The 24958-nt window shown below is 38.8% G+C and overlaps 13 protein-coding genes across 13 annotated transcripts; 7 read left to right on the forward strand and 6 right to left on the reverse strand. All coding sequences in view use genetic code 12, as the record gives it.

Annotated features, from left to right (window-relative positions):
- Positions 1–331: 331 nt before the first annotated feature.
- Positions 332–4720, reverse strand: APC1 (anaphase promoting complex subunit 1; the record flags this gene model as incomplete). Its single annotated transcript, XM_036812652.1, has 1 exon — positions 332–4720. The coding sequence occupies one exon, from the start codon at positions 4718–4720 to the stop codon at positions 332–334; it is 4389 nt and encodes a 1462-aa protein (XP_036663739.1).
- Positions 4721–5174: 454 nt separating this feature from the next.
- Positions 5175–5890, reverse strand: RPS16A (40S ribosomal protein uS9; the record flags this gene model as incomplete). Its single annotated transcript, XM_036812653.1, has 2 exons — positions 5175–5582; positions 5870–5890. 2 exons carry the CDS (start codon positions 5888–5890, stop codon positions 5175–5177), a joined length of 429 nt encoding a protein of 142 aa, XP_036663740.1.
- Positions 5891–6191: 301 nt separating this feature from the next.
- On the forward strand, positions 6192–6800 carry RPL13 (60S ribosomal protein eL13; the record flags this gene model as incomplete). Its single annotated transcript, XM_036812654.1, has 1 exon — positions 6192–6800. One exon carries the CDS (start codon positions 6192–6194, stop codon positions 6798–6800), a length of 609 nt encoding a protein of 202 aa, XP_036663741.1.
- Positions 6801–7261: 461 nt separating this feature from the next.
- RPP1A (ribosomal protein P1) lies at positions 7262–7594 on the reverse strand (the record flags this gene model as incomplete). Its single annotated transcript, XM_036812656.1, has 1 exon — positions 7262–7594. The coding sequence occupies one exon, from the start codon at positions 7592–7594 to the stop codon at positions 7262–7264; it is 333 nt and encodes a 110-aa protein (XP_036663742.1).
- Positions 7595–8257: 663 nt separating this feature from the next.
- On the reverse strand, positions 8258–9514 carry CPAR2_105990 (uncharacterized protein; the record flags this gene model as incomplete). Its single annotated transcript, XM_036812657.1, has 1 exon — positions 8258–9514. One exon carries the CDS (start codon positions 9512–9514, stop codon positions 8258–8260), a length of 1257 nt encoding a protein of 418 aa, XP_036663743.1.
- A 4017-nt stretch (positions 9515–13531) lies between these two features.
- Positions 13532–14806, forward strand: XOG1 (glucan 1,3-beta-glucosidase; the record flags this gene model as incomplete). The annotated part of the gene is made up of 1 exon (XM_036812658.1): positions 13532–14806. The coding sequence occupies one exon, from the start codon at positions 13532–13534 to the stop codon at positions 14804–14806; it is 1275 nt and encodes a 424-aa protein (XP_036663744.1).
- A 536-nt stretch (positions 14807–15342) lies between these two features.
- On the forward strand, positions 15343–16983 carry CPAR2_106010 (uncharacterized protein; the record flags this gene model as incomplete). The annotated part of the gene is made up of 1 exon (XM_036812659.1): positions 15343–16983. The coding sequence occupies one exon, from the start codon at positions 15343–15345 to the stop codon at positions 16981–16983; it is 1641 nt and encodes a 546-aa protein (XP_036663745.1).
- A 19-nt stretch (positions 16984–17002) lies between these two features.
- Positions 17003–17389, reverse strand: CPAR2_106015 (uncharacterized protein; the record flags this gene model as incomplete). The annotated part of the gene is made up of 1 exon (XM_036812660.1): positions 17003–17389. The coding sequence occupies one exon, from the start codon at positions 17387–17389 to the stop codon at positions 17003–17005; it is 387 nt and encodes a 128-aa protein (XP_036663746.1).
- Positions 17390–17534: 145 nt separating this feature from the next.
- On the forward strand, positions 17535–18074 carry CPAR2_106020 (uncharacterized protein; the record flags this gene model as incomplete). The annotated part of the gene is made up of 1 exon (XM_036812661.1): positions 17535–18074. One exon carries the CDS (start codon positions 17535–17537, stop codon positions 18072–18074), a length of 540 nt encoding a protein of 179 aa, XP_036663747.1.
- Positions 18075–18210: 136 nt separating this feature from the next.
- Positions 18211–19566, forward strand: MST1 (threonine--tRNA ligase; the record flags this gene model as incomplete). Its single annotated transcript, XM_036812662.1, has 1 exon — positions 18211–19566. The coding sequence occupies one exon, from the start codon at positions 18211–18213 to the stop codon at positions 19564–19566; it is 1356 nt and encodes a 451-aa protein (XP_036663748.1).
- Positions 19567–19594: 28 nt separating this feature from the next.
- CDC73 (Cdc73p) lies at positions 19595–20701 on the reverse strand (the record flags this gene model as incomplete). Its single annotated transcript, XM_036812663.1, has 1 exon — positions 19595–20701. The coding sequence occupies one exon, from the start codon at positions 20699–20701 to the stop codon at positions 19595–19597; it is 1107 nt and encodes a 368-aa protein (XP_036663749.1).
- A 216-nt stretch (positions 20702–20917) lies between these two features.
- Positions 20918–22348, forward strand: CPAR2_106050 (protein kinase regulatory subunit; the record flags this gene model as incomplete). Its single annotated transcript, XM_036812664.1, has 1 exon — positions 20918–22348. The coding sequence occupies one exon, from the start codon at positions 20918–20920 to the stop codon at positions 22346–22348; it is 1431 nt and encodes a 476-aa protein (XP_036663750.1).
- Positions 22349–22503: 155 nt separating this feature from the next.
- Positions 22504–24822, forward strand: CPAR2_106060 (mRNA splicing protein; the record flags this gene model as incomplete). The annotated part of the gene is made up of 1 exon (XM_036812665.1): positions 22504–24822. The coding sequence occupies one exon, from the start codon at positions 22504–22506 to the stop codon at positions 24820–24822; it is 2319 nt and encodes a 772-aa protein (XP_036663751.1).
- Between the last annotated feature and the right edge of the window lie 136 nt (positions 24823–24958).

A 24958-nucleotide genomic window follows, 5' to 3' on the forward strand; every position in this document is an offset into this window, starting at 1 on the left:
ATGAGAGAATTTTCTACAAGAGAAGTACTGCATATAAAGAAAACAATGAAGAGATCGTCAAAAACAAAGTGAATACGACAAGAGATGCAGTTCTTTTCTCACCACCCCTACTCTCAATCTCATTCCTTTCCTCTGATCCCATTGGTATGTAATAAGTCATCATAAATGTAGAGATCTGTAAGAGAGCGTGGTATATAATTAGCGATATATATACACATGTGCCTCCCACAACAGCTAGCACATTCAATAAGGTGCTAACGCCAATTCCAAAATACGGTCGTGTGATAATTTGTAAACAATAATACAACACAAAGGTACACACACATAACCACTATGCAACTTTGTTCCACAACTTTTGCTTCAATTGGTTGATAAATTGCAAAGGAATATAATGTAAATCATCATTATGAATACACATATTGGCATACCCAAATAATAATCTTAAATTCCATACATCTTCAATCGAATCAGGCGATTCAACACTTTTTATCAACCTCAATTTATCATCAATAATATTGAAAATAGTCAATCCGGAATACGACACTTTCTTCTTGGAACTGAACTCATTTATCCAAATCTCTTTACCGTTCAAATCTAACTGTTTGAATAATTCGCAATTCAATATTGAATCAGGGTCAATTTCAATATTTCGAGGCTTATTTTGCAACATTGATCTAACACTTGGTCTTAACAATTGATAATTTTGTTTCTTGTAAACATAAATCGTCAATGATTTTTCAAAATTTTCCAAAATTTCTGATTTCAATTGACAATCAATCACAACTTCAAAATAATCAATCGAATTGGTGGATATGGTTTGTATATCATTGATTTTGGGAAGTAAGCATGGTGACAATTTTTCAATCACTGTACCGTCTCTCATGGTTATGGTTATTGGAATTTTGTATGGCTCATTGGTACCTACCTCCTTGACCACCAAACATCGTGGAACAATAGCCAATGCCCAAAAATGCCTCAATGCTTGTAGATGAACCTCATATTCACTGTTCTCTTTTGGAAATATCGGGTACAAACTAGTGATTAAACTAGCAATACCAAACAATGAGTCATCAAATGCCATCTGTCCACCGCCAAGAAATAGGAAGCCCAACGCTGTGTTTATTGCCATGAACCCACCATATCCCATCGATTTACTAGTATCATTATGTAATACTCGTAATCTTTGAAAGACTTTTAAATCACCACTTGCCGCCATAATCAATGATGCACATAATGCCAAAATGTTTTGAATATTGATAGCAGTATTATAAGTAAGCTTCTCATCGTAATTTGTCGCTGGCTTGGCTGTCAACAACATCAACTTATCAAGATAATACAAAACGGAATCTCTTGCTTCTATATTAGATGACGACGCATACTTTAACGCCATTGCCAAACATGCACCACCCAAAACGTTGAAAAAAATCAACTCATCACTATCTAGCCTGTTGAACCCATCACTCTTGTTGAATTCACTCAACACCGTCGTGGGCACTTGCGATTCAATCCATTCACGTGTAGACCCAATTGTACTCCAAGTTATCAAGTTTGTGGCCATACATCGAAGAAATAGTAAATCTGGTCTGATGTAATCCAATACTTGTTCGGATTCAGGAACACTCAATTTGTCAGCTACATTTGCATTCTCCGTCTTGAGATATATCAAACACAAGGCTATAATTGCACCGCAACATGACTTATCCAATTCTAAACCCGGTTGATCGTTCTTCATAAAAGTAGCCAAAGCTTTCAATCTATCTACAACATGTGTATCATTAAGTCCCTTCAAATCATCACCCTTACCTAGGTTAACAAACCCCAACGCTACCCCCGAAGCTAATCTGTATCCTTCATGAACTTGCTCCACGTCATTTTGGAAAACTGAACCGGTAATCTGCGAAAGCAAAATCTCGCTCATCCTTCGGTGTTGTGTCTCCAAATAGAGTAGACCTATACCAATGAGTCCAGCTGTTTGCACCGTTATGGGTACATTTAAATCGTTGGCACCTTGTGGTAACAATGCAACAGCATGAACAGATAAAACTTTGGTCAACTTATTATCCATTGTACCGCGTAAACTAGCCGCCATACCAATAAGCAATCCAACGCTGGTTAAGGGATGTTTCGGGCCCAAGTAATTATAGATGTGCCATTCTTCGAGCTTCTTCAAGTGACCATTCAATCCTAACCCAAATAAGAAGCCTGCATGTTGTGAATTCAAATCCGGGGGTTTATTGAATATAATCCAACTACCTGAAATTCCCTTTGAGTCTTTTGCAATACTCAAGCCGGAGGATACACCGTTATGGAAATGACCCCACTCTAGTAGATTCTGAGAAATGCTATCCTCAGAAGGGATTATGGTGGTCATTGTTGGTGAAATCAATGTGTTCAAATTGAATTTCGGAATAGGGTATTTTTCTGTCAATAACGGTTTCCGACCGCCATAGTTTAGTGCAGCTCGACCCATGGGTATTGTCAAAGTTCGCACTGCAACAATACTAGCTAGTTTTCTTTGAAGCAAAAGAAGATCATACTCACTTATAGAGTCATTGGTTTTTAAAAAGGCAGTTTGCATCTTTGTTTGATGTAACAAAGTTGTTATTTCGAAATACCTTCGATCATGATCAAATATCAATTTGGTGATGCCTAACCGTTTAGCTTCTGATTGATCATCCCACGATGAGACAGCTTCATTTGAAGCAAGATCATGTGTCAATGACGCAATATTGTCACTGATTGGTTTTTCAATCGGCGTGTCACTGTAAAGACCATTTGATAATAATTTACTCAAATCCTCACGCCCAGTTAGCAAAAGCGCGTCAGACGTCCATTCAAAATTTGGTTGCTCTTGAGAGACCAGCAACGCCTCTTTCAAAGGTATAGACACACCCAAGGGAAATGTTTCAAGAGAAGTAACACCAAGATCACTCATCATATCAACCAAGTGTGCCGGTCCATACTGTAAAGACACAAGCACCTCGAAAAGCTTCAAAACAACATTCGTCACAGGTGTAACAATGGCGTCTACTGAGTCGCTCTCTTCAACCAATTGCGAGAATGATAAATACTGCACAATGTTGTCAGTGAATAAGCTGGCCAAGGATTCAAATAAGTTTGGAGGAAATGGAACAATTTGAAGCAGGAGGAATTTGACCGACTTATCAAGGTTGCAAGAAACATTGTAGTAGTTGACCCAAGTGTCGGGCCAGCCCATCCAAATAGTCAACTGACACAATAAAGTGCCAAGCATGTTCAAGTAGTGCTTCTTGGTAACATCCAACCTGTATTCTTCGCGAAGTAGGTGCAACGATACAACAATGTATGGTATCAAATCCTGTAAATTGTAGTTAACATGTGCATTTTCACGAAGAATTTTGGCTTGGGGTAAGAGGTTCGTGACTTCATTTGGAGTAAATTGAAGAGTGTCCAGAAAGGGGAAAGTCAACGACAATAAGGCCACAACTAATGCGTTCCACTCTGATCCACAATTGTTATAAGCGGTTCGCCAAAGCAGCCACAAAATTTGATTTACAGTTGATCCCGACAAGTATTTGAAGCATCTCAAACACGCCAGGATCAAATCAGACACTGGATCCAATATGATTTTCACCAACCGAATTGAATCGTCCTTCAATCGAAGAGCAACTTTGCCATCATTCGAGCTTATTAGCATGCATACAGGTAGATTTGTGTTGCATCCTGTACGCAATTCAAGGAACGGATTAACAATGAATAAACCATCATCCGTCAAAACAATTAAGTTGCCTTCAAAAGTGGAGTTGAAAGGAATGCAATCTAGGCACAGGCACTTGTAAATAGACAGAGACTTTGAATAAGAATTGTAGCTGTAAACGTGCAACTCTTGCTTCAATTTGTTGACCACAACAACCCCTTCTTGATTGTCAAAGGGTATACTGAATATCTTGACATGGTTTCGGCTAAGTTTGTTTTCAACAGTTTCAATCTTAGACAAGATGACGTCCTTGCGCAAACTGGAAATCGGTGGCTGCTCGGGATTCGATATCCTTGCATCAGATAATAAAGTGCTTGTTCGATTTTCCAGTATAAAGATCTGACTTAGTTTCGGTTCTGTGTATTTGCTTGATGAAGTCGAAATTGAGTAATGCTTTTTCTTTTGCAGCTTGCTAGATGGTTTAGAATTAAATTTTAGGTTTCTGCTTGAGTTTTTCACTTGGTATACATTGATTTCACCATCAACAAATGTAGTGCATAACGAAATACCTGTATCTCGTTGATCAAATGTTGTCACATATTCATAATTGTGAAAGGAACTATTTGTATCTGTATCAACAAATTTCAAACCAAGATCCCTGTTGATTAAATAAAGCTCCGTTCGCGTTTGCAAGACTAACCCCCTATCGTAGTCCTTGACCAATACAACATCAAAAGGTAGATGCAAAGTGTATAATTTCCCATTAGGATAGTAAAAGTTTATATACTTTTTGAAACAGATTGCCATTATTTGAGTAGGTTCATCCTTTATAAGAAATGAAGTGACACACGCTCTGATTATATCGTCATCAAATTTCAAAACACGACTGACTAAAAGGCCATGATAAACAGTTACAGTACTATCTTTGATCAACAACAATACATTGTCATCGCAAAGAACAACATTTTCACAATCAATTGGAAGCTCTAGCTCATCCTGATAGTCAATGACTGGTGTTGTTAACAGTTGTTGAATGCCAGACATGAATCTGAGTCTTTTGGTTGTAAAAAAACAAGTGTATCAGTCTTAAACAAAAAAAAATCAATTATAAACCGATGCTACCAGTTCTCTTTGAGCAGAGTTACCATAAGGAATAAACTGCTTTAACGATGAATTGACCAGCATCTCCACCGCTCAACTCTAATCCACACTCCGCATTTAGCCACTTTCTACATTCATTCCCATTCTAAAATATTTTCCGTTTTATGTATTAATAAACCAGTAAAATATCATACAAACCTAACAACACATGAATATAAAAAAAGGAACTATGTAATATTTTACAGATGAGTGATGATTGGTGAACCTTGCGAATGATATGATGGCGGCAAAGATAATTTGACAGGCAATGCGTAAGCAAAAATCTTGGTGAAGATATTCGCTTTTCGTGTTTCCCCCTTTCTCTTGACTGTAAGTAAATGATATAACAAAAATTTCCTTAACGGTAAGATTTTTGAAATCTTGCTCTGGCACCACGACCACCGAATTTCTTTGGTTCCATTCTTCTTGAGTCAGCAACCAACAAGGTTTTGTCGTAAGAGGCGAAAATCTTCTTCAATTCATTCTTTGAAGCTTCGTCAACAAATTTCTGGTGGTAAGCAACCAAACCTTTGGCAATAGCTTGTCTGATAGCGTAAACTTGTGAAATGTGACCACCACCAGTAACTTTAACTCTGATATCAATGTTTTGGAATTTGTCCAAACCAACCAATGTTAATGGTTCGTAAACTTTGAATCTTAAGATTTCTGGTTGGACCAAAGTGATTGGTGAACCGTTGATTTTAATTAAACCTTTACCGTTCTTGACGTGGGCAACGGCAGTGGCGGTCTTTTTTTTACCGAAAGTCTAGACAAAAAAGATAAAAGTTAGTATCCCATTGATGAGAAAAGAAACAAACTTGATGGGGCTTGAGGGGCAGAAGCAGCTTTCAAGGTGATATTCATGTAACGAATCTGCCTATTTGTTCAGAATCTTAATTATTCACGTAACCTTTATCCTCCCTGGACTGCGGTTTCTGCATTTGCATGATTCTGTTGTATCTTTCTAATCTCCTTCGTTTGCTCCCGTTTACGGGTAATGGCTCTCCCATAGTCTATGTTTCCCATTAACGTTGTTGATGCACTTGTACATACTTGAACTGATTGAGTTGACATAATTGTGTTACTGGACCTAGTTCTGTTGTTAGGGTTGGAATTTGAAATACTCTGAAATTTTTTTTTTGTTTAAACTGAGTGGCCCTTCCTTTGATCGTGAAGGTGTTTTCGGTAGCGTAAAGATCAAGGTACTGCATGCAAACAAATCAAGGGTTGTAACCCTACCTTTCTTCGCACTACCTTTAATTTTTCATTTGTTATACTCTCAGCACTGCGTGTGAACGTAACGAAAAAAAAAAAAAAGAGGAAAATCATCTTTGATCAAAGACTACACTACTGACCACATCTTACATCAACAACAATGGCTATCTCAAAGAACTTACCATTATTGAAGAACCACTTCAGAAAGCACTGGCAAGAAAGAGTCAGAGTCCACTTCGACCAAGCTGGTAAGAAGGCTTCAAGAAGACAATCAAGATTGAGAAAGGCTGCCAAGATTGCCCCAAAGCCAATCGACAGCTTGAGACCAGTTGTCAGAGCCCCAACTATTAAATACAACAGAAAAGTCAGAGCTGGAAGAGGTTTCACTTTGGCTGAAATCAAAGCTGTTGGTTTGACTCCAAAATACGCCAGAACCATTGGTATTTCAGTTGACCACAGAAGACAAAACAAGAGTCAAGAAACTTTTGAAACCAATGTCCAAAGATTGAAGGAATACAAATCCAAATTGGTTATCTTTGACAAGAAGACCAAGGCTTCTGAAACTGTTTCTTACGAACAAGTTTCCACCTCAGCTACTTTCCCAATTGAACAACCAGCTATTGAACAAGGTACTAGAGCTGTTGAAGTTCCAGAACAAAGTGCTTACAGAACTTTGAGATTGGCCAGAAACGATAAGAAGTACAAGGGTATCAGAGAAAAGAGAGCCAAGGAAAAGGCTGAAGCTGAAGCTGAAAAGGCCAAGAAGTAAATGATAAAAGAGTAAGGTGAGAGGGATAGTTATTACCAGGAAGGAGATGAACACGGATGATGAATGTACATTAATTCAGAACAGAACACCACCTATCATGTTTTTAACTATATATATACACAAATAATTTGGTTAATAAATTGGGGGTACAGCAAACTCATTATTGTAATTGCATGTTGTAATTTAGGAAACAGTGGAGTATGCAATAAGGCTCCCGCTTTCGCTTAGGTATTCACTTGGCCAATTTCCCCAACCAATCTGCATTCATCTCTAAAATTGTATCTCTACACACTCTTCCATCCTTAAGAATTGCTTTTATTATATAGAAACCCTAAAATCTATTCACTGATACACTGTACTAAACAAACTTCCTGATTTTCAATGTAATTCGAAATACAAATTCAATGGATTTGCGGCATCGTGACGAAAGCAACCACCTTTGTTGAATTTTTTGGAACAGCTTAATCGAATAAACCGAATCCCATGTCATCATCAGATTCTTCTTTAGCTTCTTCCTCCTTCTTTTCTTCAGCAGCAGCTTCACCACCAGCAGCAGCAGCGTCACCACCAGCAGCAGCACCGGTGGCAGAACCAGCAGCAGGAGCAGCGGAAAAGTTGAAGAAAAATTCCTTCAAGTCCTTTCCTTCCAAAGCCTTGGAGAACAAGTCAGCCCAGATACCTTCGACTTCGACGTTGGCTCCTTTGGTCAAGGTCAACAATTTTTCAGAAGTGATTTCGATATCGGAATCAGCCAAGATTAAAGCGGCGTAGGATAAAGCGGTTTCAGTTGACATCTTTTCTATAATGTAGTTGGTTGATTGTAATAACTAGAGATAATCAAATTAAGCAAAGCAGACTATTTCTTAGTTTGGTTGTGTAAAGGAAAGACTGAGGTGCAATGCGTAAGTGGCTGTTGCAAAAGTAGGTTTTTTTTTTCCACCGATTGGTAGGCGAGAGATGAAGAGAGTAATACGAGCACGTGAGTTTAATTAGGGCTTTGAACAGATTGAATTGTTGTAGACAAGTTGCTGCAAACTTGATATTTCAAAGAATCCCCATGTGAATACATTGGCATTTTCCTGGAAAGTTGAGCTCCACATCCAAAGGGTGTCTTGTAGAAGCTTAATTACTTTGCGGGATTATAATGAATTATAATGTGAAGAAGTTTTTGTGCTTCGGAGCTAATCAGAGATTGCTCTGTCAATACTAACCTGTACCTATGATTAAGATTAAATCTGAGTTTAGGTGGCCAATGCAGCCACAAGTTGTGTAATGGCTCTCAACATATATTAGAGGTTTTATATAAATTGGTTGCAAAATTGCGACAAAAGCAGAGAAAAAAAATTGTGTCAAACCATCAATTGTAGTAAAAGGTCTGCTAGTGTTCCAGCTTAGGGAACTTCACATCGACTGAATCGTCTTTAAAAACAAATGTTTTATACTTCAGGTTAAAATTGCTATGAACTTCTCTGCTTCTTCAACTTCTCCTCTTTGGCAACTTCATTTAAGGCCTCAATCAACACATCACTGGCATAATCATAATCATCCAATTCATTGTAGATTTGACAAGAAAACCTAGCCAATAGTTTACCATTATGGGCAATGCACGGCGTGTATGCTTTCTTAGCAAAACATTTGGCATAAACCAAATCAACATACTTTGTCCAATCCTCAATAAATTCGGGAACATCAATAGGCACTGGAACGGTAATCATAGTACTGATTTGGGTGGCATCTTTTTGATCCAATACCGGAGTTCCCCATTTCTTGCTCACCAATTCACCAGCTTGCACAGCTAATTCGTGACAATAATCATATATCGCTTTTTCCCCACCACAAACTTGTTGTCTAAACTCCATCGCGTATGGAATGACTTCAACGGAAGCAAAATTCTTTGTACCAGTGAAGAAGAATCTATCAACCAAACGATTTCTTTCGTCTTCCTCAGACAAGTCGACAGTAGAGGGCAAATATGAGTGACTTATTGGCATTGTATGAATATACTTGTGGTGTTTTGGATCAACGTACAACACAGCACAACCAAAGGGAACAAAATACCATTTGTGCAAGTTGCTCACATAAAAGTCTGGCTTGAGATCAGACAAGTCCTGTGGGATACATCCAATTCCATGTGCACCATCAATCAATGATAAAACGTTGTACTCGTGACACAATTTAGTCATTTCCACGTGAGGAAAGATAACCCCAGGCATAGATGAAATTGTATCAAACATGCACAACTTTGGACTTTTTTCTTTAAACACTTTCTCAAACATGGATAAAATCTCCTTATCAGTGATGGGGTAGTTGATTTCAACAACGTGGAAATCGATATCAAATTGATCCTTCAAAAACTTGACAGTGTTTCCACAAGCTCCATATACTGTACTCTGTATTACAATTGAATCACCTTTTTTAAAAGGATAACTTCTCAATACTGTATTGATACCAGTGGTTGCATTATCAACAATGGCCAAGTTATGGTAATCACAATTCAATATCTGGGACAATGCTTGTAAACTCTGAATATATTTGTCCCTCTGTTCTTGCTTCATGTACTTGTCGGGGTAGTTTGCATGGTTGGTAATTATTTCCAAGTACTTTTCGTGGATTGGGGTAGGTGTCAAACCATACGAACCATGATTCACTGGACACACATCTTCATTTAAATTGGTAAAGTACTTTGCTCTAAACTTTTTACCAAATTCTTCCATAGGCGCTTGTGGTTTCGATGATGTTAATGAAAGTTTATTGAGTAGTGCGGAGAGCATAATGGAAGGCAGATGGGTTTGAGAAAGAGACTAGGCGGGGAACTTATATCAACCCCCCTCTCCCCTTGATGATGACTAATAGTGTACTTGGTTTTGATGTAACACAAAAGGTTAAAAGATTGAAGTTGTCAAATGTTGACTCACTGGTTTCCATAAAATTTGATACGTTGAAAGGGTGAGTTTGGCTGCAAAAAATGACAAGTTGACTTTGCTTGAATAATAATGATGAGATTTCTCCTTGTTTGCTCTATCCAATTGTCTTATCGCAGTTTCAAGCGCTGGAGCCATGAAGTTTATCGGCGCGAAAATCAAAAGATGCTACCACGATGTAGTGTTAAAGTTACACAAAGTCAAGAGGACTCCGCTTATGCCCTAAACATCAGCAAAGTGTTGGTGAGAATTGAGCACCTAGTGTAAATCTGAAGCTTCAACTTTGGAGCGTAATATACCCGGTTCAATGGATAAAGGGGCTTCTTTTGACACAAAGTTTCGATATTGAAACACATCAAATGGTGATTTGCAAGTTTAACTATGCTTTGTTTTCATCTCCGTCTTAGATCGACTTGGCGCCATTATCCAATAAAAGCAAGTGGCAAGGGATAGAGCAAAGCTGACTGTGAATCGTTGAAATGATTTGTATAAGACCTTAGCAATACCCTTGTGGTCCAAAACGATTGAGGAATGGAAATTGACGTCATTTCAGTGCGACCACCTTGTCCATTCTACTACCACTCGCACGTTTCGTCAATCGCGTTTCACTTTCCTGAATTCCGACATTTCACGATAGTAAAGTTGTTTTTCCGACAATAGTAGACAAAGAGAGATAGACCCTTTATATGCACACTTTTATTGTTTAGATTGATTGCGCTACTAATCCTATTTTCATTCGTTCTCTTTTGTTTATTTATTTTTTGGTTCATTTAACTAAAGGTGTTACTGAATACGGAATGAAACTTACTAAAATGGGCGATACTTAGGGAAAACTTTCAAATTTAGTAGATACCAGGTACAATAGTCGTTTCCTTTGACAAAAAAAAAAAAAGAAACGTACTATTCCTCCACGTCGTATGATCTAAGCCACCGAGTGGGATTCGAGGTAGCTTTGTTTTCGACAAAATCCCAAGGTAGATGTCCAATCTAGCTCCGCGAGGCTCAATCTTGCGTCACAAATAATGTTATCATTTATGTTTTCAACTGGTTCTAGAAACGTGAAATCCGTGTGGTATTATACACGAAAAAAAAAACATAAAAAAAAATTGACGCGCAGAATATCTTTAGCGCGTCGTCTCTAACACAAACGACGCCAGGACTATATGGAGAATGAAGCAGAATGTGGGTGAAGGATAATGAACTATACGACTGGGGACAATAATCAACAATGAATCTCTTGACATGTATTGTGATTTTGTAAGCTGAAATTTGTTCCCTTAGTCGAGGTTCTTAAATCGCTGCAAAACTCATTCACGTAGTTTAGACCGATTGATTGGAGTTAAATTTCGGATTAATTCTTGTAACCCAATTAAACCGTAAACCGAAACTATTTATTGGCGCAGAATTGCATGTACTTTAAGATAGGCAGTTGAACACTTTCACGGTTCTTTTTTGGTTAAATTGATTAATGAAATTCTCAAGCGGATTATAAAGCAAACCAATTTAGCTCATAATGCATGTATACAATAACCACAATATAATAGTTTAAAAGACACAAATTGAAACTTAGCAAAAAAGTTACACAAATTAAGTGTAAAGTAATCAAAAAACTTGAGAAAGGAGGCGTGTATATAGATATCGAAGTCACGAATATGCTTCGAATCTGTATACAACTCCGCGGAATAAAGCTATGGAGTTTGGTTAATATGAATGAGGGCAGTACCGATGAACTTATTCGTCTTTGGTCTACTTGTTGACGACGAGTAATAGATACTTGTACATTGCTCTACACTAATCTCCTCACCCTTGCTATGGTTAAGAATGATGTAATCGAAAACAATAAGACCAATACTAGAAAGAAACAAGAGCACAATAACCCCCCTCCCCCGTACAAGGCTAGCTTTGTGGTCTGATATTACGTGCTAACCAAGTCACAGAAAGCAATAGAAGTATACCTCGGAAAGCTATACTCGTCGGATATCTTCATGTTAATAATAATTTTAATTTAGATTCACTAAAACAATAGAGCTGCGTCCAAAATGTTCTAGTTTATTGACGGAAATTGCCATCAAAGCAACTATAGAGAAAAAAAAGAATTCAAGACTCATGATTTCACATGTAAGTTGGATCACCAGCAACTATGCCCGATGAAAAGAAGCAGCTAGCGGAGAAGGACAGTGTTTGAATCAGGGAGAAGCAGCCCCCTTTTGATTTAGTGTAACTTTGGCTTAATGCAACTTGAAACGCAAGGCCATTCCGGTGCTTGGCACCAATAAGGGTTGAGAGAAGATATTGTACACTTATACAGACTCAACCTCTTGGCATGAAGTTTGGGTTTGGGTACCCTCATGGCTAGATTTTTCTAAACAAAAGAGATCTGGGGAGAAGTCTGGGAGTGTACTCTGCGTTTTACGAAAGTAAAGATTTCAGAAGTGATTGAATTGGAATGCTATTCCAAGTGATCACCAATAGTCATGCATAAAAATTAAATCAAAGCAAAGGAAAGAGAGAATGTCTGTGTGGAGGGGTTGAGCTGTGGTTACATTGGTGTCAAGTGCTACTATTGGAGTCTTGATTTCGCTGTTAGAATAGATATAAAAAAGGGGTGTGGGTTTCTTAATAAGCCAGCCACCTTTTTTATTCATGTGTGTAGTTCTGATTTTGTAACTCAATTTCACTATTAACACGGCGCTTAAAAGAAACCAATTACACATAACCACCACATGCATCATTCTCTAAGTACACAGAGCTCTATATAGAGTGGTACAGTAGTAGTACAATGTGTGTGTGTGTCTCTGTGTTTATGTGTGTGTGTGTGTGTGTGTGTCTCTGTGTTTATGTGTGTGTGTGTGCGTGTGTGTGTGTGTGTGTGTGCTAAGCTAAACATAAACAAAGCACTATGGCATACAAAAGAGAACAATAGATTTAAAAATAAATTAGAAAACAACCAAACACAAACAAACAAACAAATATGCACACAGATACACAGAAATAACTCATGACACATCCACAACCACTTCCTCCCCCCTGTGAACAATAAAGACCAACACTTGTGTGTTTAAATACACATAACCTATTTGAAACAAATTGATTAAACTTTACTTTAAAACAATATATGTAAAAGTTACAAAAACATTGCAACAGAGAATGTAGTTTTCACTCCTTTCATCGTACACACACGAGAAAGAGATATAAAAGACTTTACAGTTTCCCTTCCTTCTCGAAAATGCCATGATATTTAACATTTGATTCATTCGGTTTGCTAGCGACTTCGTTTAAAGAGGAATCACATTACTGCTTCTTGCACCCACCGCGTTCACACCTTGCATACAAAGAAGCATCACGTATTTCAGCTTGGCCATACATCTTGTAACATCGAAATACTGCAAAGCCACTTAGATCAATTTAACTATTGCCAATTAGACATTGGAAAATAGAGAATCATATCATTTGTGTTTTTTTAGTACATCAAATTAATTTATCCGTTTTCGGTTGAAATTGTATACGCTTGGTTTTTGTGGCTCGTTTTAACTTAAACGGCCAAAAGTATTGCAATTAAAACACATTATATTTCACAGACCTGAAGGATAGCGAGAACACTTCATTTACATTGGACTTTGTCATTTAATTGGTTGGTTTCTATTGCTATTTATTTTCTTGTTTGATACATTTCACCCCTTTTGTGCTTCTTGAGGAACTTTTGTTTTTGCAGTTTCTTAAATTTTCATAAGTGCCTTCTAATCACATTTTACTTCACGTTGACACTATCTTTATAGGGTCACATTTACAACAACCATAATAGAAAACGCAATGAGATCTTTTGCTTTCTTCACATTGTTCATTTCGTGCATATATGCATTAGCTATTACACCACAGAAAAGAGGAGAAAGTGTACCATGGAATTATGAGAAACAAATCACGCGTGGATTGAATTTGGGTGGTTGGTTTGTTCTCGAGCCATATATTACTCCATCCTTGTTTGGTTCTTGGTTGTTTGGGGATGATGAAAACAATATTCCAGTCGATGAATACCACTTTACAAAGCAATTGGGTAAAGAGTCTGCTAAACAGGTCTTGCAAATGCATTGGAACTCTTGGTATACTGAAGCTGATTTTGAACAGATTAGCTATTTGGGTATCAACACTGTTCGTATCCCAATTGGATACTGGGCTTTCCAATTGTTGGACGATGATCCATATGTTCAAGGTCAAGTTGAATATTTGGACAAAGCATTGCAATGGGCCAGAAACCATAATCTTAAAGTGTGGATTGACTTGCACGGTGCTCCAGGTTCACAAAATGGTTTTGATAATTCTGGTTTAAGAGACACCTTGGACTGGCAATCTGCTGACGGAAATGTACAAGTTACAAAGGATGTGTTGAACACCATTTTTGAAAAGTATGGGGGTGACAATTATGCTGATGTTGTTATTGGAATTGAATTGCTTAATGAACCATTGGGTCCAAGCTTGAATGTTGATGAGCTTAAACAATTTTATCAAGATGGATACAGTGCTTTGAGATCTACGGGGTCCAATATCCCAGTTGTTATTCATGATGCTTTTGAGGCTATTGGCTACTGGGACGATTTCTCCATTGGTAGCAATGCTTTTAATGTTGTTTTGGACCACCACCATTATCAAGTCTTTTCTGCCAAAGAGTTGGAACGTGATCTTGACGACCATATTTCAGTTGCTTGCAATTGGGGTTGGGACACCAAGAAGGAAAGTTACTGGACTGTTGTTGGTGAGTGGTCAGCTGCTTTGACCGATTGTGCCAAATGGTTGAATGGTGTTCGGAGAGGAGCACGTTATGAGGGTCAATACGACAACTCGCCGTATATTGGATCTTGTCAACAATACTTGCAGCTCGACAATTGGCCAGAAGACTACAAAACCAGTGTTCGCAAGTATATTGAAGCACAATTGGACGCATTTGAGTACACTGGTGGATGGATCTTCTGGAACTGGAAGACCGAGGATGCAATCGAATGGGATTTCCAAAGGTTGACTGCTGCTGGTTTATTTCCACAACCTTTGACTGACAGACAGTACCCTAACCAATGTGGGTTCCCAGGTAACTAAAAGCGATAACAACAAGGTTGTTAGTTGAGTGGGTAGAGAGTGTACCTTTTTATTGGTTAATTTTGGTTTGGTTTTTTTTTTGATAGATCAAAAAGAAAGGAGACAAAAGTAAGTTGGTTTTGGTTTTTTCTTTTAATAATTGGGTTTTTTGGTGTTGATCCAAGTGTATATTAATAGCTATTTAGGATTTTCTTGATTATACGTCACTGTGTTATTATGTGAAAAGGTGCCTCTCTATATGCCTGGTGCAAGGCTGGGAACTCTTGAGTGTACCGTTTTTGTGTCTTCTCTTCTCATGGTGAATTTCTCCAAAAAAACCACAGGAGATAATTCATGACCGAATCCAAACTGCATTAGTTTGAAAGCTAGAGTACAGGTACTGAATGAGTTTGCTTACAAAGGGATTTCTACTGAGATGCACGAGGAATCAGCTGTGTAGCCCCCATCGGTTTGTAAAGCAATCATGGCTACGATGCCCACCCTACAGATCAGTGCCGTATAGAAAAATCAGTCAAGCTTCGTTGCTACTACAACAGATGAAGCAAGACAGAAATGAAAAACAATCCGTTGATACAAAAGCGGGAAAGCCCAACACACTACAGAGGCCAGATACTACACTAAAGGTCACCAAGGAACAACTTTTAGCCAAAGCAAACAATATGTACTCTCGATTTAAAATTCGACTCAAATGGCTTTTGAAAAAATCGAATCGACCATTCAATACTGATGACTATTCAGCGTTCTTTTCCTGGATAGTTGTTGGTAACGTGTTTTTGTTCTTTGTGGCAACAACGACATTCTTCTCTCTTGTGATTTTTACGGCAAATACGGTGTTTGCACAAGAGTTTGTCGCTAGAAAGTTTGGAGAAATAATTACCAAAAATTCAAACATCACAGTCACGTTTGAGAGTGCAATTGTCCCCGGTTGGTCAGACGGGAAAATAAGTTTCAGAAAGTGCTTTGTTAGTAGAAGACCCAAAAAGATCGAGAAATTCACCAAGGGATCCCAAAAAGCGGAGTACGAAAAGAGTTTACTTGTTAATGACGACGTGGATGAAAGCGAAAAAGACATTTTTGAAGACGATGGAAACTACACTCAGTTTGATCTCACAATAGAGGAAGTCAATATTTCATTGTCATTCAATAAATGGGTCAATGGGACCGGCATGATTGAGACTTTGGAAATGAAAGGTGTGCGAGGAATAGTTGATCGTACCCACGTGCGATGGGATCCAGACGATGATGCCACTAACTACAAGAATGTGTACCAGCCTGGGGATTTCGAATTTGAAGAGTTCAAAATGGAAGATGTGTTGTTCGAATTGAAGCAGCCCAATGGGTTCAGGCCATTTGATGTTTCAATTTACAATTGCGAGTTGTCGAAATTGAGAAAACACTGGTTGTTTTACGATTTTTTGAACGCAGAGGTGATGAGTGGCTCGTATGACAACTCCTTGTTTACTGTACATAAAAAGCAACGATTGAGCGATTTTTCAATCAATGACGAAGGGAGAGAGAGTCCACTGAGCAAATGGAAAAGAGTGACTTGCTTGCGAGTAGACTCGTTGAATATAGATCATTTGAATAGGGGACTTGAAGGCCCATTTGGATGGATAACAAGTGGTAAGGTGGATATGATTGGTGAAATAATGGTTCCACGGGAGGATAACAACGATATTGGTGTGAAAGAGATTGTCAATATGATTGCCGACTCAATAACAAAGGAGGCTACGAGGTACAAAAATCCAGAAGTTCAGTCAAAGCATCCCGATATGCATACACGTTTGACACATGATGATTACACTGATATATCAAAGTATTTCGTTCTAGATCTAACCATACGTTTAAATAATGTGAGGGCAACGGTGCCATTCAAAGCACCTGAGTTGTCATACATCAATTATGCACTCATTAGACCAATTGTTGCCTATATCAACTCCAAAAACACATTTATCGAAATCCACAACCGAGTGGTAAAGAACATAAAAGATTTTGATGGCTCTTGGACCGTCTACGACTCGCTCTTGATGGATGATATTTCCGAGGAGGTTTATGACAATTTTGTTGATTATGTTGCTGATGAGGAGGCGAGACTAATTAGGGTCAAAAGGGTTGGCTTTTGGTCACTTCAGTTGTTTCTCCAATTGGTGCTTCTTGGTTTGGGCACATTGGCATAAATCAGCTTCCATGATTATCTTACATCTTCAAAATGAGCACCAATAATGCAATGTAGCAACATAGACTAACAATTGATAAAACCAATACATAATCGCCCCCTGTCTTGTACATTTCCATATCTTTTTCTGGATTGTAAAACACATCAACGTGCAGTGACTTGTAGACTCCAATAAAGTAAAGTATGCACCCATACACCGTATACATTGTTCCTATTGGTAAAAACTCCTTCGAAAAGAGTTTGATTATCAAAATTGAAAAGGAAAAACAACCAATTGCTGTCCTTGTATATGCCCCTTCATACGTCCTCTGATGGGCCCGTATGTCCAATTTCAAGTTATCTTCAAAAAGATCGATCCGGGATGGTAATCTGTCCCTCAAAGGGGCTGGCCGATTTTCGTTAGACATGAGTGTTCTGCAAGGGGGTGTGGCACACACCAACAATCACACACACACAAAACGTGGGATTACTTTTTTTGTTTCTCTTGAATCCAAATCTTTCTTCGATTACAAAACTTCATCAATATTTCCTTATATTCCCGCTTAGTACATAATGGCTGCCGCTAGACGTCTATGGGTAAAACTAAAACTATCATCCAAGTATCTTGCCACACTACCCAAATTTGATCCTCATGTGTCCAAATCGAGATTGAAAAAGATAGCACAAGAAGAGAAGAAGGGAGTCAGTCCATCTATATCGAGTCTGCAGAGGTCTTCACCGGCCCCAGAGGGCACAGGCACACCGGGCCCATCGAATAGTGCCAACAACACCGGTGCAGCTGGTTCCGGTATCAGCCAGTACAAAATCAACGTTGGTCTCAAGGGCGACTCAACTTCAGGGCTCACCATGAATAGTATAAATCCAGCCCTTTACATCCTAGATAAGTCAGGTAAACCATGCCAACGCTGGGTGAAGAAGTCGAAACAGTTTAAAAGCTTCACTGGGTTCAAGATGAAGTATACGAAATATGAGCCAAAGGAGCCAGGACCAAAAGACGGAAATAAGAGTGGAGGAAATGCTGCCAAGGAGGTTTCTGAAAGCGCCAAGAGCAATATCACAACTATAGCAAGTGAAGTAAAAGTGGAGACCTAAGAAGAAGAAGAAGAAGAAGAAGAAGATGATGATGATGATGATGAAGATGATGTGTACGTATTTGTATAGAGAAATGGTTTGTTGAAAAAAAAAATATTTAGCACACGATGTAGTACAACAGGTGACTCTGAGCGGAATGCTAATACGAAACATAGGACTAAGGCGATGCACTCGCAGACTTCTATCAACAAAGATCAAGGAGAGCTCGTCAACAAATACCAGTCATGCTATTTCCAATAGACAACTACTTTACACCACTGACGCAGCTTCACCCGGATCAATCTTTTTCTTACCACATGGAACTAGAATATTAAACAAGCTCATTCAATTTATGAAAAATCAGCAAATAAAGTACGGCTTCCAAGAAGTCGTTACTCCGTTGATTTTCAAAACCAAATTGTGGAAAAAGTCGGGACATTGGGATAACTATAAAGACGACATGTTTAAAGTTGTTGGGTTTGATATGTCTAAGGAAGAGATTACTGAGGGATCAATAGAAGAGCATGAGTATGGCTTAAAACCAATGAATTGCCCGAGCCACTGCATGATTTTTGCTAAATTCGATCGTAGCTATAATGAATTGCCTATACGGTATTCTGATTTCAGCTCATTGCATAGGAATGAAGCTAGTGGGGCATTATCTGGATTGACAAGAGTGAGAAGGTTTCATCAAGACGATGGCCACATTTTCTGCAATGTTAGTCACATTGACCAGGAGATTAAAAACACGTTGAATTTGATCAAGGATACCTATGGGGTGTTTGGAATTACAAAGATCGATTATTACTTGTCAACGCGACCAGAAAAGTACATGGGGGATGTCGATACATGGGACGAGGCAGAATCTCAATTGAAAAAAGTGTTGAACGAGAGTACGGGGGAAGGAGCATGGCAAATCAGGGAAGGCGATGGCGCTTTCTACGGTCCAAAGATTGATGTTCTTTTGACTGATGCGTTCAACAAAAAGCACCAAGTTGGGACAATTCAGTTGGATTTTCAATTACCTAAACGATTCGATCTAAAGTATGCTGCCGAAGATGGTTCAAGAGATAACCAACCTATATTGATTCACCGAGCAGTGTTTGGTTCTTTGGAAAGATTCTTTGCAATCTTGTTAGATCACTATCAAGGGAAATGGCCGTTTTGGATAAATCCGAGACAGGCAATGATTATACCGGTGAATGATTCACATGTTGATGCAGCTGAAAAGTTGCAGCGCAAATTAAGTGGAGACATCATCAATACAGATGAGCTGATATCTCCTTTAACTGGTTTCAATTTTCATGTTGACGTTGACAAGAGGGCAGCAACTGTGGGACACAGAACTAAAGAAGCAATCCAAAGTGGGAATTCCTACATTATCTTGATCGGTGATAGAGACATCGCCAACGGGACATATTCAGTAAGGTCCAGGGATGATAGGAAAGTTGAAAATTTGACAGGTGATGAGATTTATCAAAAATTTGTAGACTTGGAGAAGAAGTATCAGTGAATAAAAACATACATGTACATAGAATTATTTACAGTCTGCCATACCCCTTATTGATAAGTATCTTGTCTATCTCCGCCCAAAAGTCCCGAACAATCACCTTATCTTTGAACCTTTTTTCACCTCTATCGACTTTGATTTCATGAACGTTCCAGTCTTTTATTTGATGTGGGGTTGCCTCCCCTTGATAACCCAAGTAATAACCTTGATATTTCTGAAACAATACTTCTGGTTTAGAAAAATTGTACTTCGAAAACTGCCAGCTTTGACCTGTGGTGAAAATTGCAATGACTCTATTCCAATAATCGGGGTTGGTAAACAAATCAACATTGTCAACCACCATAATCTTTTGAGCCGATGAAACAAGTCTCTCCGAAGGATGATCGATGATCACAACACCAGATTGTGGTCTGTCACCAGGAGTAGGTTGTGTATAGCGTCCGTTCTCAAGAAACTCTTTGATATTGGATAACGAAAGAAGGGCTGTCAATGAGGGCGACACAATAATGATTGGTTGTTTCTTTGACCCACTTTCCTTTTTAGTTTCTCTACTGCTAGGTTTGGCACGCTTCAATTCATGCATGAACTTTTTCGCATCCGATATTAGATAGCTAAAGTCAATATTTTTAGACCCTCTTAATACCGCATTATGATCGACAGACTCCTTTTCAAACTGGCTGATTCGATCCATCTGCGGGTCATCAAGCTTGTGCTTTTTAGAGCTGATGGCATCGGATTTGGTGTCTGATTTTATGGCTGTATCTCTTCCATCTTCCTTCTCTTCCTTGACAAACTGACAACTGTCAATAGTTCCCTTTAACCAAGTGATCAAGTCGTATCTCTGCAAATACGCAAATGCCGGGATCCCGTGTTCAATAGCCTTGGACTTGTAGTCAACATCTGGGGTCTGTTCCTCAAGCCAGCAAAATACAACTGATTTCAAGTCTTGAGGCTCATCATCGTTGTAGAAATTTGTCGTCAAGTTCAAGTCATACTTTTTCTCATCATCATCACCAAATTGAACCTTGGTTGCTTCTTGAATAAGCTCTGTCTCTTGACCATTTTCGTTAAAGAGTTTGATCGGGTCTTTTGCAATGGCCGCATGACGTAGCGCTTTGAGAGCCTCTACTCCTGACATTTGGGTTTTGTTTGGATTGACAACTTGACTTCCAGGGGGATTCTTTTGGCATTTTTTTTTTGTGACAAAATTTCGACGTATTTTAGAAATCATGAGTAAAAACCTAGTTCGTCATATGAAATCTAATCAACACAAGGAAACCATTTCAACAAGTATAGACTAACTACATCGCTACTGGTTGTTTGAGCGCTATAGCTTAGTCGCACTGTTTCTATTATGACCGATAGGTCCAACATTGGAATCACACAAGTCACGCAATGGAGGGATGAGGCTCAACAAACATTGAAAAAGGCTCAGAAATTGTGCACGGCTGCCCAATTGTCATTGGAAAAGACGCGACAAGATTTGACTGTTCAATTGCCTATTGAATTGGATTCCGCAGAGCATTTGCTTGAGTCGTATCAGAGTCAGTACGAGCTTGTGGACAAACATATCAAAAACTTGAAACGATTGTTGGCTGAAAATGTGGACAGAGTGTTTGCCGACATTGAGGGTACACTAGAGCCGAGTTTAAGGCAATTGGACACCACCATCACAAAAATGAGGAGCATCAAAGTACCCTCATTTGTTTTAACCTCAGAGGAGATTGCACCGAGGACGCTACTTGATTTCATAGCCACTGAATCTATTGACATTATGAAGGAGAACATCAACATATACCGAACAAACTGCGCAAAGCTCAAGCGCTTATTACTGGATGAGTTTCAAAGTGGCATCTTGAACCCATTCCATCTCTTTTCGACTCAACACGGTGTTATCAATACGGAGTTTGATCGCTTGGGACCAATACAAATTGAATACAGAACTGCTCATGGGAACATTCTAGAGTCAAAAGGTGTTATGGGAACCACTCTCAAAGAAAATCAAGCATTAGAGAACGAGTTGGTGTCGCTTTTGCAAATGTTAACCAATCATTACGATCAGTGCAATAAAGCGGTAGAGTTGCTCTCATCCGAGAGTAGCAATGTCAATGTGAATATTGAAGTTTTGGCAACCGATGCTAACGAGTTGAGTGAGGTTTTCAACGATCTTACTTTGGTTTACGAAATCGTATTGACAAATGAATCAAAATCAAACAAGACGTTTCAGCAATATAGATCGTATATCGATACGTGTGGTAGTCTCTTGAGAACGGAGATTGCAAACATAAGAGAGTTCAAAGTGGCTAAATTACCCAGTTTTATGTTGTTACTAAACGAGTCCATTGAAGTATTACGAACATGTTCCATCACTGACGTGACACCTGCGGATTCATCACCATGCGAAATTTATTCCGAGACTATTGAACAATTGGTATACCACTATTCTCAATTTATTGATATTTTTGAAACAAAGTATCTCACCGAATTACACCACGAAGAATTTATATATCCAAGGAAGTTTTTGAAAAGAATAGATGGCTTTTTAAACGAGGAATTGTACCGCATGCAACTCGAGGAAACAAATCGTAGAAGATCATGGCTTGCTAAATATGGAGAGTTTATACCAAGAGAGTTCAAATTGCCCGGAGAGGACGAGATGCCCACAGTCGTGCAGGTCATAACTGAGGGATTGGAACGTATACAAAAGCAAGATGGGATTGAAAAATTCAACGATGGAGCGGAAAAGCAGTTGTTAGATTTGATTAGATCCTTAAAGCGGAAGTAAAACAATCTTACAGAGGAGAATTAGATAATAGTTGTTTAAGATGCAGGCGTCGTTAGTCTCTTCACGGTTGTGGCGCTAATCGCTCGCACAAAAAAGAAAAAAAAAAGAATCTCTCAAAGTTTCTCAGGTTACCTGTAGCGATCACCGAACAGTACATGGAGTCAAGACTACGTTGGGCGGTTTCGTTTGTAAAATCTGGGCAGGTACCGGACCGGGATGATCTCAATGAAAGTTTGGGTATCAAACAAACGAGATCGATGGTGCTGCCGGTGCATAGTGAATATAGTGACTTGGAGGATAGTGCAAATGATGAAAATTTAGAACAAGATGTGGATAACAATACAGCAATGACTATGGATCACGATAGCAGTTCAGAAATGTATGAGAATGAAAATGTGAGCATGGCAGATTCTGGAGAAGATCTTGACGACATTGACAGCGAAGAATCAGTCAGTTCGTCACTGGATAGCTCGACCATCTTAAGGCATAAGAAGCGTCATCCTGTTTTACCACCAGATGATCTCAATGCGTCAAAAATATATGAACAGTATGGTATTGGGGCCTTATTGATGAAAAGAATGGGATATGAAGAAGGGAAAGGTATTGGAAGTGGACAATCAGGTATAGTTGATCCATTAAATGCCAATCCAAATAAGGGCCGTTTAGGTGTTGGAGCAAAAGGATCTTTGCAATTGAGGAAAGAAAAGGGCGCAAAACTGCGAAGCTTTGATGATCACGATGTTCTGGCGTCTCGAAGATATGGCAATCGAAGTGTCTCAAGTGGACAGGAGGACTATGCATCGAAACCCAGTGAGCTTGAGGTGTTGACTTTTAACATTTATAAATTGACAACGGATTTTGGTGACTTGGGTGTCGACATTCCAGCTCATTTACGGGATTGGGCATTCTCGTTAAAGTCATTAGCCACTGATAAAGACATTGATCGCCTACGATACAAATACGGATATCTAGAAGACATATGGTATGAGATTTCTCTGTTGAATGAAGAGGAAGAAAACTTGAATGATCAATTGAAGTATGCAGACAATGATGCGTTTATAACAGCTCAATACGAGGAACTTCTTTCCATTGCAAAGCAATCGGAGGAAGCGAAAAAAGATGAACATATAGAGGAAGTCTTGGAGCTGTTGTTGAAGTTTCCATTGACAGATGACCTTGTTAAATCATTGGTTTTAACGATTTCAAAGCCAAAGATCGATTTATTAACCAGTATTCCGTTGGATGACTATGATCAGCAACAAGCTGTTGTTGTGCCAGCACTTAACAGATACACCACAATTTTGAACCCCCAATATGCCATGCTGAATGATTTTTACGAGTACTTGCTCGACTGTTTTGAATTAAAATTCCAGCAATTGTTACAAAGCAGTGATAATATTGATAAGAATTTAACCACGGTTGCGTCAATTTGGCTAGATGCTGGCAACTCCAACTTGAAAGACCATGTATTCCATGAGATTGTCAGATCTGTGATTGTTCCTTATTTTGATGCTCAAGTAAACAAATGGGACTTCTCCCCTGACACCGTTCCAGAAAACCTTTTAACACTTCTTAAGATTTTGTGTGTCGTTGGAATTGATGACGATTATTCTGTGGGTGGAGCAGTTGAGCATTTGGTGTCGAAAGTGAAGTCATTTTTGGTGTTTAAGAATCCAAGTTCATTTTGGCATGGGTTCTACGATGAATCAGTCGCAAACGCCAAATTGCAAATCACCTTCATTATGCAACACTTGGTGCCCGAATTTGAATCGTGTAAAAAATCAACAATGCAATCGATCCAAGAGACTTTTAAAGCATCGTTTGCTTCATGGGTCGAGAGCCTAACTTTCATTGATGTAACGCCGGCCATGTTTGACAATATTCTATACCTTTCGCTGTTCTTACCACAGGATACAAGGTTCACCTTCCTACAATATTTGGTCTTCAACAATTGGATTGCCACCATCATCAGAGTTTATAGAGCAAACCCACATGCCATACCCAATTGGTATACCACCTGGTATCAATTTTTCACTACGAAGTTGAAGAAAGAAAGTTCAAAGGAGATCATAGACCTAATTAAATGGTATTTAAGTAAAGCGTTGGCCATGATTAAATCAAATTTCGACCCCAACGTTTGCAAAGAGCTTCCACAACGAGAGGGGGAGCGTTTCCCCTCTGCAGCTCAGTTGCTTAAACCCATTGGACTACTAAATGTGCATGGTATTCCTTCATATCGACTTCAAATGAGGTTCCATGATGTTGTTTCAGACTATTGTTTCACGAAAAACATACAGCAAAAACAATTGAAGCGTGTCGTTCACAACGGTTTTCCAATACTTCGGTTCACCAAAGGTGGGATTACTAGATACGGGTATATTGAAGACGATGTATTATGGGTGGGTGACTCTGATGACTTCAACAAATGCAATTATGAACCTATTGCAGTTGACACATTAGTAGATCGTTTTTAGATAATTATAAATTGGGACTATTTTATTTGTTGGAGTTCTAGACGCGCAAATGCAAAAAATAATTAGTGTAGCCAAACGGAGTGATTCCTTTTTTTCCTTTTTGTAATTTTTTCCTTTTCTTAAAGAAAGAGTCAAC

Source organism: Candida parapsilosis, contig 005569 (genome assembly GCF_000182765.1).
Source record: "Candida parapsilosis strain CDC317 annotated contig 005569".
Lineage (NCBI taxonomy): Eukaryota > Fungi > Ascomycota > Pichiomycetes > Serinales > Debaryomycetaceae > Lodderomyces > Lodderomyces parapsilosis.